At 34.0% G+C, this 20,774-nt stretch overlaps 1 protein-coding gene across 2 annotated transcripts in view; it reads left to right on the top strand.

The window, feature by feature from the left end:
• The window catches only part of LOC118738074, a 379,871-nt gene that overhangs the window by 145,691 nt on the left and 213,406 nt on the right, over positions 1 to 20,774 (top strand). For both annotated transcript variants that reach the window (XM_036468987.1, XM_036468986.1), the window contains exon 4: positions 7,112 to 7,141. In XM_036468987.1, the coding sequence (XP_036324880.1) occupies positions 7,112 to 7,141 (30 nt within the window). The remainder of the gene's footprint in view (positions 1 to 7,111; positions 7,142 to 20,774) is intronic.

Here is a 20,774-nt window from a genome sequence, read left to right as displayed (position 1 = left end):
TTTCCACAACAAATTTACAACAAAAACTCTACAATTAATGCCGTAGTTAACTTTTCCAATTTCGAAAAGTCTAGTGCTAACTTGACACGTATTTTAAAAGCGGATACCGTCATGTGCAAACCTTCAGTGTACTACAGTACTTTTGGGCCATCCAAGTAATTTTTTTTTTAATCAGATGCTTGTCTGCAATGCTTGGTCTATTTGCCTTATATCGAGGTATCGGTACAAGTTTAGTGTACTCTAAGTTTACATCCTCTTTAATTTGCTCCACTCACCTTGTCGTCACCTTTTAAATTAGAACGTTCAAAATATTCAATGGTATGTTCGACTTATTATTTAATTACGAAACGTATAATTTCCCGAATCTTACTTGGTGATACAGCGAGCTTTCTCCCTGTACTCCGCTGCACACATAATTTTCTCGAAATTCCAAATAACTTATAATTACTCTTTTACCTCGATATATCTTGTTGTCATCCTCTATTTTCAGTACGTTAACACTCGTCCCTGTTCAACCTCCTTCAATATTTACACGGAATTTAAAGAAAATTTCTTTTGTTACAAATAACAATAAATTGAAGAATTTTGAAGGAAAATCAGCGAACATTAACATTTTGCGCTTTAGGTTTGATAAATATTTCGCCCTAAAGTAGAACGCTAGCTTAGAGTGAAAAGTTACCAAGTCCATTACCATTTACAAACTACACAAATTTTACAGGGAGTTGAAAAACAAATTTTACAGGGAGGAAAAAAACTCTTTATAGCCAAAGCAAAGAAAAACTCCCTTCGAATAAGAAGGATTCGATGTTTATTAAAGGATTTCACAATTTTGGCTTTGTCGAATTTTCAATACCTCTTTCGGGCAAGCACCTTATTATTTTTGAAAAGATGCATTTTTAATTTCCCTTGCTCCTATATCAAAATATGAGTTATCATAAAAAGAGGACTTGACAACCTTTTACTCTAAGCTAGCGATATGTATCTGGGTATTCGTTTTTTTTTTAATGTTTGCATCGTTTTTTTTCGATCACACAATAGAAGGAACAAGAAAAAAAGGATCTGCCTGCACTACCGGTGCAAATTCGCAAAGAAAATGTGACAATTTACGAAGTTGTTTGGTTTCAGCCCAAAGCTACTAACCCTTGAAGCGCCTTATCAGAATGGAGAAAACCATTCACGCCAATACAAAAAACAATGGCCATCAAAAGATACTTGCGAAAGTTATAAAAAGCAGAAATAGTTGGCCGAAGACCCGTTCAGTATTCCATATAAATTTTGTTATGGAAAATGACAGTAAAAGGCCAAAACACAAATTTGAGTATTTTAACATATGAGTTATTGTTTTGTAAGGTTGCTAGATTCTGGTGGAGTTGGTTGTGTAAGAGATTCTGCGAATACCAAATTGAAAACCACAATTTGTCGCTCATACACCGATTTCAAAAAAAGCAGGAAGGTTTTCAATTTATTGTAATATTTTTATTGCATATGAATGTACGTACATATATGTTACCGGATAATTTTGTGACACGTGAACCAGTTTCGAAAATTATTTTTTATCGGAAAGACGCTAGCTTAAATGCGGGTCCATATTAATTTTATTTAGTTCAGATCATTGGATTATGAAGAAGTTAACGGTACTCCTAAAGTTTTACATTCGCATTGTACTTCGTTGTGTTTTTTGCTTAAAAATTATTTTGTTAATTCTTTCTATTATGTAGGTCTAATAACAGTGTGTTAAGATCTTGTGTGTATGCTCGCATTTCTCCATGCACGTTTATGGGTATATACTTTTGTATGTGCTATCTCAGGCATCCTACTTTGTTCATGATACTTAATTTTATTGTACGTACTTACTTACTTCCAAGTTTCGTCTTCTTTTTCATCACCATCATTTTCCCGTTTCATCAATTTCAATTTCTACATCCTCGCCAACGCTTTTCTGTGGCCAACTCTCAGTGGATGGTTTTTGGTTTCTCATTCCCACGACTAAATACGCGGATTCTTGCAATCTCTTTCATTCCCCTTGTGTTCGCGAATCGATTATGAATTATTTGATTTACAACAATGACTTATGAGACTTTGCATTGATGATATAGCAACTCCCACTTGCTAAAATATTCAAACGCAAGGCAGCCTTGTTATATCATCTAACACCCTTCCATATATACATACTTACATACACAAGTGCTTGGCTCCTGTGAAATTTTTTATTATGTTTGCCAAAAGTCAGGCCAAGTCAATGATGTCATTGGCCAATATTTACTTGAAGGGTCCGTGTGTGAGCGCTTGCTTTTGTTCAACACACTGAGAATAGAAAAATGATAAATTGATTTCCATACTTTTACTCTGCTTTAGCAATTTATTAATGGCTTTTATTTAATTTTTAAGTTCTTTGTGTCAATGCTGGAAGTCGAAAAGGAAATTTATTTGATGGTTATATTGCAAAATGGTGCTATTATTGCTTTAAAAGATTGTAATTTATGTAAATTATTCAGTAAAATTACATAGAAATTTGAAAATACATACCGCAAATTTGATTTATGTAATTTTATTTTAATAACAAGTATTAGTTTTGGGTGCTGAGTGTGCCGCCGTTCCCGAGTCCTTGAAGTTGCGTGCTTCCGCTCAGTAGAACCATGTTTAGAGCCCTCGTTAGAGCAACATAAACCAATAAAGTGTTTTGTAATATCCCCTCCGCAGGCAATGCAAAACAAAACCATTTACAGTTCGGAGGCGGCGTAAAACTGTAGGTGCCCTATTTGTGTAACAACATCAAGACGACCGCCACAATTTTTATTATTATTATTATTACACTGGCCAACAAAGTTGCTCTTTTGGCCTGATGAATGACTTACGAAAGACGATGTTTTTTTTTTAAACTTATATTAATAATATAATTAGACTAACTACACTGCCGGAAAAAATATCGGCACAGAGAATTTCTTACAATATGTGCAACAATTTTTATTTTTATTTTTTTTTGGTAAATTTTTTATAAACATATGGTTCATACTAGAGCTCTAGATACCCGGGTATCGAGCAATGCAAGTAGCTCGATACTCGCTCGAAACTCATTCATTGCTCAACTGCTCAAATGTTTGTTCAAAATTTTCGAGTTTTTGAACAATTTCATAAACAAAAGAAAATTTGTAAATAGTATTTGTCAGCAGCTGCTTTCTAATTCAAGTTAAATAAATTATATTATTAAATACCAATGTAACAATCTATGCATTATATATCAATAATTTGAAAAATTTAAAAAGTTGCTACCAAAAATGTCAATATAATAAAAAAACATTGCTCAAATTACTCGAAAAAACTCGAACTGCTCGAGCTCATGCTCGAAAATTTTCGAGTAATGAGCACTGAACAAGTGTGCTAGTACTCGCTGCTCATATACCCGGGCTGTTTGAAAATGTGCGAACAACATCGAGAGCTCTAGTTCATACTACAACGAAAAATAAAAAAATACAATTTCTAAACCTTTTGCAAAACTTCATGTAAATTTTCAACTTTTTAATCAGATTTTTTTTTCAGTATGAAGTTTTTTAGCTCAATAAATTTTATTACAATAAAGTGCATGTTTGAAGATTGATTTTGTAAATCTGGTTTACGCAGTTTCTGCCATACAAAAAAATTTCGAAAATATTTTGTATGGAAAAAATGCGAAACGCCATTTGTCATATTTTCTAAACTAAAGCTGATAGAGAAAATTCAATCCCAGATTTGAAATCGGCTTAAAAGCTACCCTAGTATCATGTAACATAACCTAATCATCAGAAATGCTGTTGTGCAGTGTTATTAATAATGTTTTTTTTTTAATAATATTATTATTAGGCCCGTTTTCTCGACTGGCTGTTAAATTTAACTGGTGCTTTCATTGACAGTAAAATTTTTTGCTCACATGCATATAAAGGGCAGTAAGTAAGAATACGGCTCTAACAGCCAGCTGCTGACGAAACCGGCATTTAGTATAACAAAAATTATTGTGTCCAGAAAAGGGATGCCAGTAGCAAAAATACATCGATATTTTTCTTTGATTTGCATAGGATTTTTGAGATAATGTTCCACACACAAAAAATATGTTATTAAAAAATTTAACATAACTTGAAATAAATTACTGCAACTGAGCTAATTATGTTTCTTACGGAAATTTTGTAGCCACTTAAATTATTTGGTCAAAGCCACTTCTCTTTTTTGTACAATTGAAAAATTTGGTTGACAGTTGTACTAGAGATGTCAGTTTAAAAAAAAACATCGATAAATCGACTATTTATACGTCGAATGGAAAATTTTCGATGCGTTGAAGCAAAACATCGATATTTTTGATGCTTCGATGTTTTTCCGACATCCCTAGTCCAGAACAAAATCCACGATGGAAAAATGAATTGATGAATAATCACTCCAGTTAGGCCTACAAAAAATTATTAATTTGAGAAAACTTGTATTGTCTCATCTACTTTTATTAAAATAAATGAATTTCTAAACCATCGCACAGTGGTTCAGAGCTCACATCTAGCTCGACAAAATTCGTATCCCCTGCGAACCATGACGGGTTATTCTCAAATTTTAACATAGTAATCTACTTTAGAAGGGGCACATTTGAAGCTAGTCTTTTTTGAAGTCTTGCTTCGATACCTCTACCCGTACCGGAGTTATAGCCTAAACTATGGGCACAATAAATTGATAAGATTCACTTTCCATAAAATTATAAAAAATATGACAATATCAGTGTCAAATGAAAGGTAATCTGACGTGTTTTAATCCATACATATTTTCGGGTTGCCACCCAGTCAAAATTTTAAAGTTATTTTACAATATCCGTTTTAATAATATTTCCGAGAGAATAATTTTTTAAGGGTCAAATTCACAGTGCGTATTTAACTCAGAATCGGTAGCTAACTACAGATTTTTGAGCTGAATTTGGGCCTAAATGAATGTATTTTTATGTTTTGTTAACCATACGTGAACTTCCAAGTATTAAGCACATTTTTACGTATTTTCAACGCCCACATAAAAACAGTAAAGTTTGTTTTTCATAATATTTTTTTTATTTCGTTGAAGCTCTGTTCTCTTTTCAAAAAAGATATTTTTAATTTTTAAACATATAGCAACCTATTTTCTACATTTAAGTTTATAGTTTAGTATGAAAATAAGTGTACCCAACTTCATATATTTTCGTGGATCGAACACTTTAAAAACCACAACCTTAAATTCTGTTGGGCTACTAAGAGAGTCGCTCAAGCAGAAAAATAAAAGTTCGTTATATTAATAAGGGAACATCAGGGGACTATTTTATAATACTATGAAATCTGAAGTTCATAAAAGAAATGTACATAGTTTAAGAAAAAACCTGGAGTCAGTAGCGATACTAGTTTGTCCTATCAATTTCACTAAGTAATACAGCGTGTGGCGCTTTAAGCAGATTCATCGGATCTAGCTACAGTTTTTTCTTTTTACTGCATTTTCTTTGTAAACTTAATTCAGATATTATAAGATCTGATGATAGCAAAAAAATAGTTAAAAAATCGACATTAGTATGCTTTGCACTATCTTTTCTACTTCTGCGTTCTCTTATGAATTTAAAATCCTTAATTTTTCCTTCTTGTGCTTCCTCTCCTAGCTGACCAATAGGTAGAATTGCATGCTTTATAACCTCTGATCCGTGGATAAGAACTTTTTATAAATAAATATATAATATTAAATATAAGAAAGTAGCTTATGTGCTTCTTAGGTGATTATAAAAAGGTGGCAACCTTTATCGGACAAGATCTTTTAATTTAGTTGAAAAATACGATATGTACCTAATACAAACTTCTGTACAAGTTGTTAGAGCAGTCGAAAATACTAACATATATTATCATAATAATGTAATGAAAATTTGGCCAACTAACTTATGACAAACCGACAGTCGTATAAAGAGGGGCACAGAGGAGGGTTTGTTTTTTCTTTATCTCGATACAATAATATTGGAACTACGAAATAGTCATATTTTCAAAACTTGCAATCGCTTGCACTTTTTTTAAATCTTCGGTGAAAATGTTTTTTTAATAAATAAAATTTTTCCTTTTATACGAGATGTAACTTAAAGTAAATTATCTTAATTCCCCTTTTCGCTTGTAAACGTAATATAGAAAAACAAATAAAAGCAAATAAGTGTAGCTGAAAGTAAATGAGATTATAAACTCCCAAGAAATGCACGATCAAAGGACTTTATTTTATCGATTTTTTTTTAAATAATTTTCTTACTTTGGAACGTCATATGTACGTTAAAAGTACCCATCATTTCAGGATAATTTTCTTGTTTTGGCATGACTCACATATTTTGCTGTAAATATGAGAGGGTGTTTATTGTTTTTGCTTATGTCAGAAATTTAATTTAAGTCGCTCTAAAATTGAGTTCTGAACCATAGTGCATCGTTATCAGCTCCTCAATGATATTTATTAGAATACAAATTTTTCATGTACAGAAATAAGTTTGCAATTAATTTTCCGTTCAATATAGATTTTAAGGCTTCCTATAATTTTAATATGCTAACTGATTCTCGTATTTTATCTACGGGGTTCACATCTCATAAGCTTTTTAGAGTCATTAATGAAAGAAGCGACTGCAATAATAACACTTTCAGAAAGTGATTGAATATGTGGCGATAGCTCTTCAGTATGGTAGTTTTAAGCTCTCTCTCAGAGCATTAAGTTAGCTCTTTATTCGAAGATGAAGCATGTAGATATGCTTTCTACCCTGAAATGATATGATTATAGGCAATTTTACGATTTTCTAGAAAACGCAAACTACTATTTCCACGCACGTGTTCATCTTATAGAGATTTAATAAGGTTTTTGAAGCAAATTACAATAAACATAATATCAAAAGTAAATTAATACACTTTTGCACAACGTGGTTTGTATGTATGTTTTTCTATAATGCCAAAGTACAGATTGATAATTCTGACTCTCCATGTCAATAAAATTAATTTCTGCAATCCTTGAAGAATGTACAAATTGACCAATATGACATTAAGGAATATTAGAAATCTTATTAAGCTAACATTTAGAAATATGTAGACGCATTAACAGCGAATATTCTAATCAATAACTTCTTTTTTTTCAGGTAAGTTCTTTTGTCGAGGAGAAAGAAAACGTAAGTTTCCCATGCAATTTTGTATATTAAAAAAAAATAAAATTAACTTTAGCATATTATAAGTAAGATCGCAAATAGAGTTTCCTTCACACCAACCTTTCTACAAGATATTGGAAATTATAGTAATTATGCTAGTAAGCACGAACAGTTCACATAAGGCCTTCTACTACGCCTATTTAAGTAACTTATGTGCGCAATTAGTGGCACTTAATGCCTCTGCATACATACATTTGTACATATGTATGTATGAAAATGGCCGTTGTGAATCGATTGGCAAAGTCACCAACAACATTCGTTAAGTATTAGCATAGGTGTGTGTAGCGGTTTAGCTGCATACGATCCTTGAGATTGAATGGCCCAGTGACCTTTTCGGTCGTACATAACTTACGAATAGTTAATCGGTGCTGGTGATGATGATGCTGTAACCCTCTTGACGGTCTTTGGGTGTCGATGTCGTTATTGTCATGGGGTTAATGCGTTACTTAGCACTCAAACGTCTTTAAAAATGTAGGTGTACACTTATATGTGGGAATGGATGCACAGTCAATATATAGGATTAATCGTTGCTCTACCGTTGAACAATTAAGCTCTTTCTCAATGTCATCAATATCGAATAGCTTCGAACAACCCAATCACAAAATCTACCATTTATACATACATGTGTATATATTCGTGTGAACTTTGTGTGCTCTTGTACATACATATGTATACACCAATTCATTTTCTCGAGCACTCGAGACAGCCTTCTATTGTTTCATTCCATCTATGGTTGATTTATTCTCATTCAGTTTGCAATTGAGTGCCTGACAAGGCATAGAAGTGAACAGTCACAAAAAGAAAACGTTTGAAAAATGTGTTTTATTATTGTTAATCTTGCGCCGGTACGTTCCGAGTGCGGCAGGCCTTGGTCACTACACAAAGGAATTATAGACAGTAAAAGAAATCTGCAAGAAGAAAATATGTGGGTGGGAGCAAACATTAAAAAAATTCTCAAATGCAGGAATGACAAGGACAGTAGAGTAAAGGAGATAAGGCTGTAGTTATTGGTTAATCTCTTGTTGTTTAAAGAAAAATTGATATTCTCTTTAAATTAACTTTATAAAAGCACATTGTCATAAACTAGCTACTCGTGAAGTCAAATTAATAATTATTAATTTCTACGAACTTTTGCAGGTGGCAGCCATTTCAGGGCTAAACAATCCCCTGTAATCTTAAAAAAAATGTGTAGCAAATGCTCAGCGCTCACTGATGCTATCTCATCCTTTTATAAAAAATTATACAGTGTTATTCTCGCTAAATTAGCAGGCAATTGGCTGTTGAAAATTGCATATTGCCACGCCTCATCATCCTTCGCTGCATAAATGCGGGTGGTGTGGGTTTGTGATTGCCATCGCACACAACATTTGGCTAGAATTCACATTGTGGACATGAGGAGCCAGTCGTATTTCGGTCAACTAATGTGTGCATTCAGGTGCCATATTGAGGACCAAAAAGGGCCAAAATGTGCCAAAAATATATAATTAAAATTGCCAAAAAAGGTGTCATTCCTTTTAATCCTTCCTATTTAGCAATAAAATAAGAACCATATCTCCAAAACAGAATAAACCCGCTGTATGAACTTTAGAAATCAGAAAATTTTAGTTGAGAAAAAGGAATTTTACACGAAAGGATTTCGCAAAAATCTATTGACATATTACTCTAAAATTGCCATTGGAAGTAAAATGGGAGCAAAAGTGCCACGGATTAAGCCAATTTGGCAGCCCTGCGTGCGTTGCATTTTTCGTTAAGTTTAGATATTATCGTTCCATGGTTTCATTGCTGGTCCCAGCAATATCAAAAAACAAAAAAAACAATCTCAAATAGCGCTCGCCGACAATACCAAACCTCCGAGTGTACTTCTGCCATAAAAAAATCTTTCGCGGAAGTGGAGTAAAAGTGTAGATCTCTCCATTTGCGTCACAACATCAAGAAGCAGAAATCGAATTGGAGGAGAAGCTCGGCCATACACGTAGGAAACGTTTAAGCGACAAACATTAATTTATTGGAACTAAATACATATGATAATACTCTTCGTCCCCAAATAACCTAGCACATAACATTAAAACCATTTTGGGGTTTCTCTTACACTGGAAAAAAAGCCTTGCCTCAAAACTTTTATTGTGAGGTCAAGATCTGTATGAAATGAAGAAACCGGTTTCTCAGATAAAGAAAATTCGATTTTTCAATGTTAGTAAAATTACGATTTTCAACAAAAAAAAACGCGTATAGCTAGCCCAAAAAACGGTGGAAAACGGTTTGGAAAAAACAAGTCAATCACCCTAATGCTACAACACACTTCATTCGTAAGGCTAGTAGATTTGACTGCTGTGACTACAAACCAGCCCAAAGGTAAAACACAGCCATATCATTAAGAAATGAGATCTTAAAATGGTGAAGTGTTCTTCGAATGGTAAAAAATATCAAGTGATCAGTATGCGTTTGTTAGCTATATATATATTTCCTTTAAAAATTACAAATTTGTCGAATTGTAAAAAATCTGTTTAATAAGCTAAGAGATCTTTGTTCCTTGAACTCGAACTGAGTTACTCATTATATAAATTATTATTTTCGCGAAGGTTTTTTCAAAACAAATGTTTCCAGGTTAAATAACACAAGTTCCGATGAAGTGAATTTACCTTGACACCATACGACCATATGATGTTTCCAAAATTCATTTAATCCTCTTCCCATCATTTTTGCCTGCAGACTTCTGATCCTAACTTTTTTGAAATCGAATTCCCCGAGTAAATTGTCGTTGCCATTCATTTCATCAATTTATTACCTCAGTCACTCATCCGCCAACACGTTAATGGGGTTTCCATTTTTCATCTAAAGACACAAAATATGAATTATTTTTTGCTTGCTGAAAAATTCATATTTACGAGCTAGCGACAGAAATTTTTTGCACGTCAAGTGTGGCTAGCAGGCGAGCAGGCGTGCTGCTAAATGGTTTATGAAGATGGAGGGCAACGAAAAGCGAAATATGTGTCGCGAATGAAAAGTGGGAAATCGCGAGAAAAGTACTACGGCACAGCGTGTGTGTAGCGTGAGTTGAAGCGCCGCGCAGCTCTTCAATCATTTCGATCAGAAACTTAACTTGGCGTTTGCCAGGCTGGCAGGCGGAAAGCAGAACAATCCGCGCGCGCACAGCGTAACGATTGTGGGTCTGTTGCACCGCTGCCACGCTGCAACAGCCGCATGACCGACAACCGACAGTCAACCATGAAGCATTGCTAAATTATTTAATTTACCGCAAGAAAACTATAAATTAATGTTGCGACGGGAGCTGTTGTGGGGCGGCACGAATTTTGCGCCGATCTAGCGTGTATGGTGGTGCAAGAGCCAGTAGTTTATTGGTAAGTTGCATGTGCCGCAACCGCAATAGGTTTATTGCCAAAATGCTGGCGACGTGAAGAGCCGTTAAAACATAATTTTTATTATGAAGTGATTCTTTTAATGATGTGCCGTGCCTTGCCTCGTCCCTAATGATTTGTCGCACCTCCCCTACCGCTCGCCTATCAGTCATTTGTTGAGCGTCTGTAGATTAGGTTTTCTTGCTGTGTGAAAGGGGGGAGGACACACTATCGCCACAAGTGGCATGCAACGCTGCGTAACGCCATTCTGCACTCGTATGCAATATACATCATTCCTAAATACATATTTGGCTACTGCAGCAGCGGCAGTAATTATTTCTCAGCTTGTTGCCGCTTTCAAATTCGACCGTGATGCGCACTGATTAAAGGAATATGTATGGCCGCGGTGCGAGATCTGATTCAATGCACTTGATTTCACTTCCACATTGTACATTGTTCATGTGTTCATGTATTTACACACATCATATGTATGTATGTACATATTTATGGCCATAGTGTATAAATATGTTAAATATTGAAACTACCTTAATCCGCCCGCGCACGGTAACGCAGCGCGCAATGGCCGTCCCGCTGCTTTACTGAACTGGCTAGTTTTCCCTCCTCTTAGTCTCTGTCATTATACTTAGCAGTTTTAGTCCGTTGTGGCGTCGGTCTTTGGAACCAATTTACAACGTCCGTCTCTGTTATTTGTGCGCTGTTTTCGTTGTTTCTTAGAACGTGATGTTTTTATTTGGATGCATTAATGTATTTACACTTTATATTTTATATTTGTCGTGGGTGTTCGCTGTAGCTTGTATTTAATATCGTCAAAAGTGTGAAAATGTGTCGCAATAAATTTATATAATTCTCACAAAATATCTTAAATAGTTAATTTCAACGGGCGCGTCTCTTCCATTAGCTGCCGTCCAGTCCCTATTTATTTACATAGTTTTGTTGTTTCGTTTTTATTTGTTAAGTGAGAATATTAATTTTTGTTAAGTATACATTTCTTCACGTAATTCTGTTGCCACATTTTATTGTTGTTTATTAGTTTTAACTGCACTGTCTTGAAGTGTCCAACTGTTTGGTCGTTGTTGTAAAACGCAGTTTTCGAGAAATTCGCCAAATTTTTTAGATATGTATATATATTGATATTTCTGCCTTGTCGCCTATGCGATCGCATGAAAAATCCTCGCTTATGTGCAAGTCTACCCTTCGCTGGATGACTACTAAGACTCGACTTTCACATAGCATGCGTTCTGGGAAAGGGTTCGATCTTTAGATATCGATTTGCGACGTCGCAAATCGTTAACCTCTACATATACACTGAGAAAAGGGTCTGGTAACTGTAACTAAATATATTAAAGCTTGTGATATTCACTAAAATTGAGCTCGCGCCTTTATTCGTATCCAGTGACGATACACATTTCGGCAAATTCCATTCGACGTAGCGTATAGTTTCTAAAAGGATTTTATTAAGTTCTGTTAATACAGATGTGCTCTCTCTCAACATATGGTGTGGTCATAGTTCCCAAAATTTAGTAGTAGTTCACAAATATTGTCAACATTAGGTATCTAAATATATTTTGTCGAAAGAACTAGAGGCGATGACGATGTGAAATATTGAGCACTAAATTTGTGGGTGTCTTGAACTCTAACTGCTAGGTAGAACATTGCTGTAATTAGAGAAGGCCAGTAGAAGAGGAAACTAATCAAGTTCTCTAAGAGGACTGTTATCATATGTATGTATGTAAGTATGTATTTGCATCATTACTTTCGAAGTTCCATATCTAAGGTATAAATCGTAACTGAAGAAGAGGGTCAGTTGCGCCTGAGAAACATACCACCATTTGCCCGGTTCAGAAGATCCCTACAGTCGACTGGTGCTTTATTTCGGGCTAATATGTATACATATACATATATGTGTATTAGACTGCATCACTCCCCATACAAAAAAAAATCGCTATTGTTTTTCCATTGGAATTATAAAATCTATTATATTTTAAGACGTCCACCAAAATATTTCGGTAAAATATTAAGATTTTAGCGAGCTGGACCGATTTGAAAATACCTCCAAAAATGGAGTTTTTTATGAATAAAAATAGTTTCTTAAAGATGTTTTTTGAAAAAATCCCCTAAAATGACAAAACGGTTTAAGCTTAAAAAATTTGCATAAAAATATTTAAAAAAGATATAAAAAAATTTTGAACGGAATGAGATTTTTAATGCTGTTTTTTAACTTTTTTCAAAGATTGGTATAAGAAAAACTTGAATAACTGAACCTAAACTCTTCCGTTTTAGACTTGTGACGTATCATTGGAAAGATATTTTCTCACCCTTTTTCTTTCTTTGCTAATAAGCTCATTCAAAGGATGAAAGAGAAAGGTAGGATGAACGAACATCATTCAAAGTTGAATTAAGATATGTTGGTACTTGAAAACAAAATTGGGATACGAATGACTTTTTTTAAACATAAATAAAAAGGGTGGGAAAATACTTTCTACCGAGATCCCATAAGTCTAAATCAGAATAGTTTTGGCCCAATTATTTAAGTTTTTCGTAAATCAATCTTTGGAAAAAGTAAAAAAAAACAGCATCAAAAATCTCATTATTACGATTCCGTTGAAAAGATTTTTAAATATTTTTATGCAGATTTTTTAAGCCTAATCTGCTTTGTCATCTGAGGGGACTTTTTTAAAAAATTCTTTAAGAAACTATTTTTATAAAAAACTCCATTTTTGGAGCTATTTTCAAATCAGTCCAGCTCGCTTAAATCTTAATATTTTTCAGAAATATTTTAGCGGACGTCTTAAAATATAATAAATTTTGAAATCCCGACGGAAAAACCGCCACTTTTTTTGGTGTTGCAGTCTAATGTATATAGATTTATGAAATGTGACCTGTGTAGATGTTTTATACAGGATCCACGTTTTCAGGGTTTCGCGAATTTCTCTAAAAGCTTAAACAGACGGCAGCGTTGATCCGGAATAACTCGGACTTAATCCAGATCAACCGCAGATAATTCCCCAGTTGATCCGGTTCAACGCTGCCGTCTGTGTATGCTTTAAGCCACGATCGAATTCGTGAAACTATCATTTTTACTTGGCAAAGGGAAAGGTTGAACGCCTTACTGTTCAAATTAATTCACGACGAAAGTCGTAATAAATCATCACGCGAAACTTTTTACAAGTTAATTTAATTTTATGAACGGTGTGTGTTACAACTCTGTGGGACCCAAGTTCGCTCCCTGTTCCTAGCAATATTGAAAAACTTAGGAACTGCTATCTAAACGAATTATGAGTATTTAAGAATGTCGGATACTTGAATACAACTCTTGCAACTGCGATAGACACAGTAAAGCAAAAATAGCATTTTTTACGAAATATTAAAGCTACGAATACACACTCATTTGGATTTTACTAATTACGGTGATTAAATAAAGATGGCTTGCTTGAGTACGAATGCGTCGCAACAAAACCATCCAAAACACCCTCTCTATATCATTAACACACTTAACAGCCAGTCAGTCGGCAGTATGTGACGATCACGATGACATCGCTGAACACACATAAAGGGGATCAGTTAACCACACAGAGAATGTACATTTATGTACACACTTAAACAAACATAATTGCATACACAAATGTCTATAGGCATCTGTTTATTAATTTACTCGGTAACACTTGTGCCAATTGAGTTAATAAATAGTGAAATGGATCCCCATTAATAAAACCAAACAGCTGCTGCACACAATTTTGCAAGATAAGTTGGCATGATGCTTATTTTTTATAACGTTTAATGTAAGATTTGTCATAAAACCTAGATATTCGCGCATTCATGAACTGCTTTCAGACTGTCATAAAAACATACAAACGTATATACAGTAAAACCCGCTTAAGTACCTCACGAAAAATGTCAGCTTCTTGAGGTACTTAGGCGGGTTGGGTACTTAAACGCATGATGCGGGTACTTTAGCGAATATAATTACTGATGTAGTTTCATCTTCTTGTTAACTTACTTATATAAATACTTGAGTAACAACATTTAATGAAGTATACATAGTTTAAACCAAAATCGTAGCATTATTTAAACACATAAACAAGTAAAGAAGAACTTTATTAAAAAAAATATTTAGTGCAATGGTATGTAATTTTTACAAGAATTAAATTGTTTAAAAAGTCAAAGTTGGACATATCATTTTTTACCAAATTCAAAATGATATTGTTTGCCACTTATGTTTATTCATTAATTTTTAAGATTTTTCAATCAGTTAAAATGCAGTTCATTCCCTAACAAATACCATATAAACCTAAGCTTAAGATTTTGTAGAATACTTAAAAAAAATTCATCATAGGTTCAAACTTTTTTCTCAGAAGTGTATTTTGAGTATACAGTTTTATAGCCCATTCAATATTAGTGTAATAATGTGCAAGTTTCAAGTGGCTAAAAGTTACCGTTGGTTTTTTTTCATTAAAAATTAAAAAAAGCTGGAATAATAAGTAAATTTGTCAGAAGCTATAAGCCCTATCGGAAAGTGACGTATATACGGTTTATGGAGAATTTCATTGGCTTTCATTTGCCGCATTATATTTTTAAATTGGTTCGTAAGATATACCTACGCGATTAAAAGGAAACTATTTTTGCTTTAAGCGGAATAACGGAATAGAAAAAAAAAATTAAATCCACTTTCGGAATCACCGGGCAATTCTACATAGAAATTGGAGAAAAAAACCAAATTAAAATTTACATTCGAACATTCGTATTTCGAAAATTAGCATTCCGAAAATTCGCATTCGCGAGTGTGAAAAATATGACATTCGAAACATCCCTAGTTTGTATGACCATACAATATGCAAAGATACGCCTGCATGCCTGCACAAGTGGCATTCACTATTTGGCCTAGTGAATTGGAGTTAAGTACCTTCGTTGGTGTACCAGTTTTGAATATCCTAATTAACTTAATATGCTTATCATATACAGTCGTTGGAGCAGGTACATTTATTCAAAAACTGTATGGTAGACTTGATTTTTGACGGCTCCACAACTGTGTGCCGTATTCGGCCTATACAAAGGTATTACTGACACTATTTCTTGCAAATTTGTGAGAGTTCTTAATTAATTTTGTTATCTATCTAGGGTTATGTTTGTTCTGTCTTCTCGGGATTAGATAAAGAAGCAAAGTGAATGGGTCTGGTAGTGAACGAGACAAAACAAAGTATCTACTTTCATCACACAAACAGTCGGAGCATATCTCTGCGTCTTGGCACACACATCACTGTCGACAGTTACAAGTTTGAAAAAGTATATGACTTCGTTTATTTGGGAACCTGCATTAACACCAATAATACTGTCAGCCTTGATCTCGAACGGATAATCACTCTTGCCAACAATTGCTAGTTTGGACTGAGTAGGCAATTGAGAAGTAAAGCCTTCTCTCGTCGCACAAAGATCACACTCTTATAAATCACTCATCATGTCTGTGCTGGTGTATGGCGCGGAGGCATGGACATTGAAAACATATGATGAAGTGGTTCTTGGAGTTACGCATTGGCGATGGCGAGTAGGTACCGCAGACGATTTAACGATGAACTATTTGAGCTTTACATCGATATAGACATAGTACAGCGAATTAAAATTCGGCGGCTCCGCTGGCTTGGTCATGTCGATCGAATAGACAGAAATGCTCCTGCTCTGAAAGTATTCAATGTGCAAACATATATGTAGGTATAACAAGTTAACGTAGCCAATAGGAATTGCAATGTGGACAAGCGGTCTCCAGGCTGATAAATCGAAAACTTCACAGTCCTTACAGTCATTTATTGAACAAAAAACTTCGATAAAATCAGTTTTTGCTATTCAGCAAATGACTATAAGCGACCATCAAGTCAAGGTGCACAAATGGTATTTTCAGGGATGGTAGTCGAGAGTTCTAGCTTTAGTTCAAGCCCAAGAGGAAGGTTCTATCACCTTTTCTTTTTTTGCAAGAGCTTCTCAAATATTGCAAAAAAACGCGATTTTTGGTACTTTGACCACGTTTTTCTCAAAATCTAAAGCTGATGGAAACTGTATACCTACAGATTCGTTATCAGCACAAAAAAGGCTATCGAAAACAGCTTTCACATTTTCGGAAACAAATTTTTTAAAAAATTTTTGTTGGCCTGTGTAATATTTGAATTAGTAAAAGTTACCATAGAAAAAAAGCGACCAACGGATTTTGCTCTCTTTGTTTGGGAAAAGTTCAGTGAGGTCCCCCAAAATAGTAGCAAGAGGAATCGGCGAAGGGAAGCAACTTGGTTGAAATTGTTTCCAGGGTACCGTGAAATGTTTACAAACGAGAGCAAATTTTTTGTGCCTAACATCAAAGATAAAAAAAAAAAAGATTTCATTAGCAAGGAAATTCGTGAGAAAGTAAATTAATTAACCAGTTCGAAGTATAAATTTTAAAAACTATGAAAACCACTAAAATAACAAAGCAAAGTCCACTGTAGATAAGTTGCAAATAGGTGTATGTATATATGCACTTATGTACATACATATATCTGAGAGCCGTGATTGGTTTTGTGCCAGTCAGAAAAAAAACATTTCAAGCAAACTTATTAATCATTTTTTTTAATGAATTTAATGGTAATAAATTTAATTCAAAGTTATAAGAAAATTCGTATAATCATATTAATATGCTGCGTCTGACGGCATTCGAACCTGGAACCTTCTGGAAGTTAATAAATGATGCATGCACCTATACACACTGAGCTCCAGCCAAATTACTTATGTAAACGAGTTTCCAAATGCTCAGTATGTATTAGAGCTTTCGATTTCTCGATATTGCTCCAAATACCATTTCTCACGAGAATCCCTTTCCTCGCGTTGGTTTGCATTTGCTCATCCCCATGCTTGTATTATTGATTTGTTAAGTAGCTGTTACATTTCATTTAATTTTCACAAGTCTGTTGGTTGCAAGAATTTCCAAAAGAGATTGCAGGAGCAGTTACACCGTGCATATATAGTGGCTTTCGAAAGCAGTTTTTATTTCTGAAAATCAAACTTTCCGATACTACTTTTTGTCTGTTTAAACGGTGGAAGCAGACAAGTCCACTTTCAACCGTGTTACCATACATTTTTATGTTTATCACGAAATTAATGACCAAAAAAGTATACTAAACCTGGTAAAATGTGCATAAAACAGTCACAAAATGTCTAATATATACAATACTTAAATACTCCGAATCAGTACAATAAATAAATTACACGTACTTTTCATATCTCATTCAAAATTTTTATAATTTTGTACACATTCGCGAAAAAACGCGTCACACGGCAATACTCAATTGGTTTTACAGCACCTGCAGCAAAAATTTAAATTGTTAGCGCAGCACGAGCAAGTTAAAATTATTTCTCGAAAGCGATTTGCGTAATTTCAGTTGCCGTTACACCTTGTAATTTTCATTTCCGTAAGTGATTTCTGCAAATCTGCAAAAAGCACTTTCTAGCTGTTTACACGGGAAAGTAGACTTTCAATTTCGCATTTTGACAGCAAAGTGCGTAGAAAAGGCGCTTGTATTACTATGTTTAACCGCACCTTTAGTTTGCGGTTGAAATATTCTTTGCAATTCCCAGAACGATGTTGTTGTAATTGGTATTGCGTTTTTGTCGTTTGGCTGAGCAGCTTAAATTTGTTGAGCACCTCTGATTTAAACTATGAAATGTTTAATTTCTTGCACGTGCAATATCGTTTCTATCCAGAATATAAAGTAGGATGTTATAAACCATGTGCTTGTTATGTTTTATTAAGGTCTTTATTCGTAAACACCCGATTCCACCGTTCTCCAGTCGATGTTACGAAAGTTAGTTTTAGTCAAAGTTTGTCATTTACTGGTTACTTTTGCTTGCTTTCTTTACTGGAACCATCAAACGAAAATAATATATGTACATACATACCTGCATAACATATAGAACTAAATTCTTCCTATCTTTTAAAAATGGATTTTTGCTTTTCACTCTGGTATACATATGAAAAAACATACATAAATACATACATGTTTATACATAAATTTTCTTTTGTTTCAAAAGAAAAGATTTCATGTAACTATTCAAAATGATATTTATTTCTGAGTACGTTGGGTACAAACCACATATTTATTATACATATACAACACATTCGACAGTAAGAAGCAACTCGGGAAAGAATGCGTCAGCACTGAATTTCCAATTCTGTAATTAATCCTTGTTGACTTTCCAAACACACATGAAAAGTATCGCATTCTATATTTACCGGCGAATTGTTTAGATTAACTCGATATTTGCGAGTAGCTATAAAAAAGAGCATTTCATATCCAAAAACACACCATTTGCACGAGCAGCAATTTACATGCCAACAAGTAAGTATGTACAATGCTTGTATTTACCTTTTCCCTAACATCTGTTAATCGCTAGTAGACCTTGACGCTGGCAGCCAGGCAATAAAATTGGAAATGTATCGCAAAGAGCGATAAACAATTGCTTGTGACGCTTTCAAAACTACTGCACAGGCACTTATGCACAGAAATATCTTTAAATAGTTTTCAGTTAGCAAATTAAATTCCTAAATTAAATTTTTTTTCTAGAAGGAAAGCAAACAATTTTTAGTACGTTTTACTTCTAATTCGATGTAGAGTAAGTAGACCTCAGCGGGCGGAGCAACTAAATCTGCCATCTATCGTGTGTCCCATCGTATTTTAAATTAAAATTGGTACTTGTAATTTTCCTTTTGATAAACATTTTTATTTTTTCTTTTATATACTTTGAGACTAATTTTGTGTAGCATTATATTGCTGAATAAAGAGTCAGCCAATGAGATGCACTGTCGGCGTTGCTTTCGGTTTTTGTAACGCTTGTTGCCGTTTTCAAAATTTCCACTTAATGTTTTTTTAGTGTATATTTAGTACTAGCAAATGTTTTGGTGCACGAACATACCCACTTTAAGTTAGCGGCTATTTGAAAAGTAACTAGTTTGCAATGGGGTTCGCTCGGAAATAGTGTCGTCCAAATTGGCATACAAAAATTCAGCTACGACAAAGGCGAAATATTTCGGAAGTGGTCACTGTGGCTACTGGAAAAGACGACTGTGGTAATTATGGCTATCCCCGCACTTTGCGACTTAACTGTCGAAGATGTAATTCTGATGTGATCACTTAATCTGAATGGCTACGAGTATATGTAAATATATACATACATATGTATTCAAAGTACATTGTAATGAAAAAAACTACTTCAAAAAATATTAGGTATTGCCAGTTTGTGATCATTTAAGAAAAGCGTCTTAAACTGGCGCAACCGGTACAACAATGTACATACATATGCATGTATGTAGCTATAGTGCTTTTCATAACTACACCTACTACTAACCTGTATAAAAAGTATACTATAAATCTACGTTTCATTCTTTGTGCAACATTAAAAAAAAATCGGAACTGGTGACTAGGACGGCCATTAATTCGACTAACCTTATACAGTTTTGTCTTGTTTTTTTTTTTGGTTTTACAAAGCCTAAGAAAAAGTACACCTGAAAAGGACTTGCGTGCCAAATGAACTTTTCTCTCAAAGTTTAAACTGCTGGCAATTGTAAATAAAGATTTAAATTTAAAAACAAATTAATTCAACTAAAGTAAAATCTGTGGAAAAACAACAATAACATACTTTTTCGCAAAATCTATAAAGGACCCTTTTATTTCTTAAATAAACCGTGGTAACAGTTATTCTTCGCCACGCTGTATATTGTTTTTGTTAAAGAATAAAGTATATTTATATAAACAAAATAATTAAAATCAAATCTTCCGGTAGGTTGTGGGAAATCGCGATTGAAGTTTGGAATACAATTTCTCAAAAACGCGAAGACGGATTTTCTTCGTAGTCTCTGAAAATGTTACTAGTTCACAAAACAATTAAATTATTAATTTTTATATAAAATAAATGAAGGATTTTCTTTAGTAAAATTTTGTCGTAAGCGCCATTTGTCCAAAATTTGGCAGCCACTTTGTATGAAATACGACAAAATGTGATCAAAATTTCTACTAAATTAACAACACTTTCTACTCACTTTCTCGGAAACTAAAAATATGACTGCATCACTAACTAAATTTTTACTAAGTTATCGAAAAAATTGTAGTTAATACTAGTCAAGAAACTAAAGGAGATACCTAAAAACTGATAACACCAATCGAAAGACCTTATCTCAAAATATATAACTGCATCGAGAACTAAAAATC

This window comes from Rhagoletis pomonella, unplaced genomic scaffold, assembly GCF_013731165.1.
Source record: "Rhagoletis pomonella isolate Grant_MI unplaced genomic scaffold, Rhpom_1.0 Rhpom_scaffold_00004, whole genome shotgun sequence".
NCBI lineage: Eukaryota > Metazoa > Arthropoda > Insecta > Diptera > Tephritidae > Rhagoletis > Rhagoletis pomonella.
Note: the sequence above shows the minus strand (reverse complement) of the source record. Positions and strands in the feature narration are given on the sequence as shown.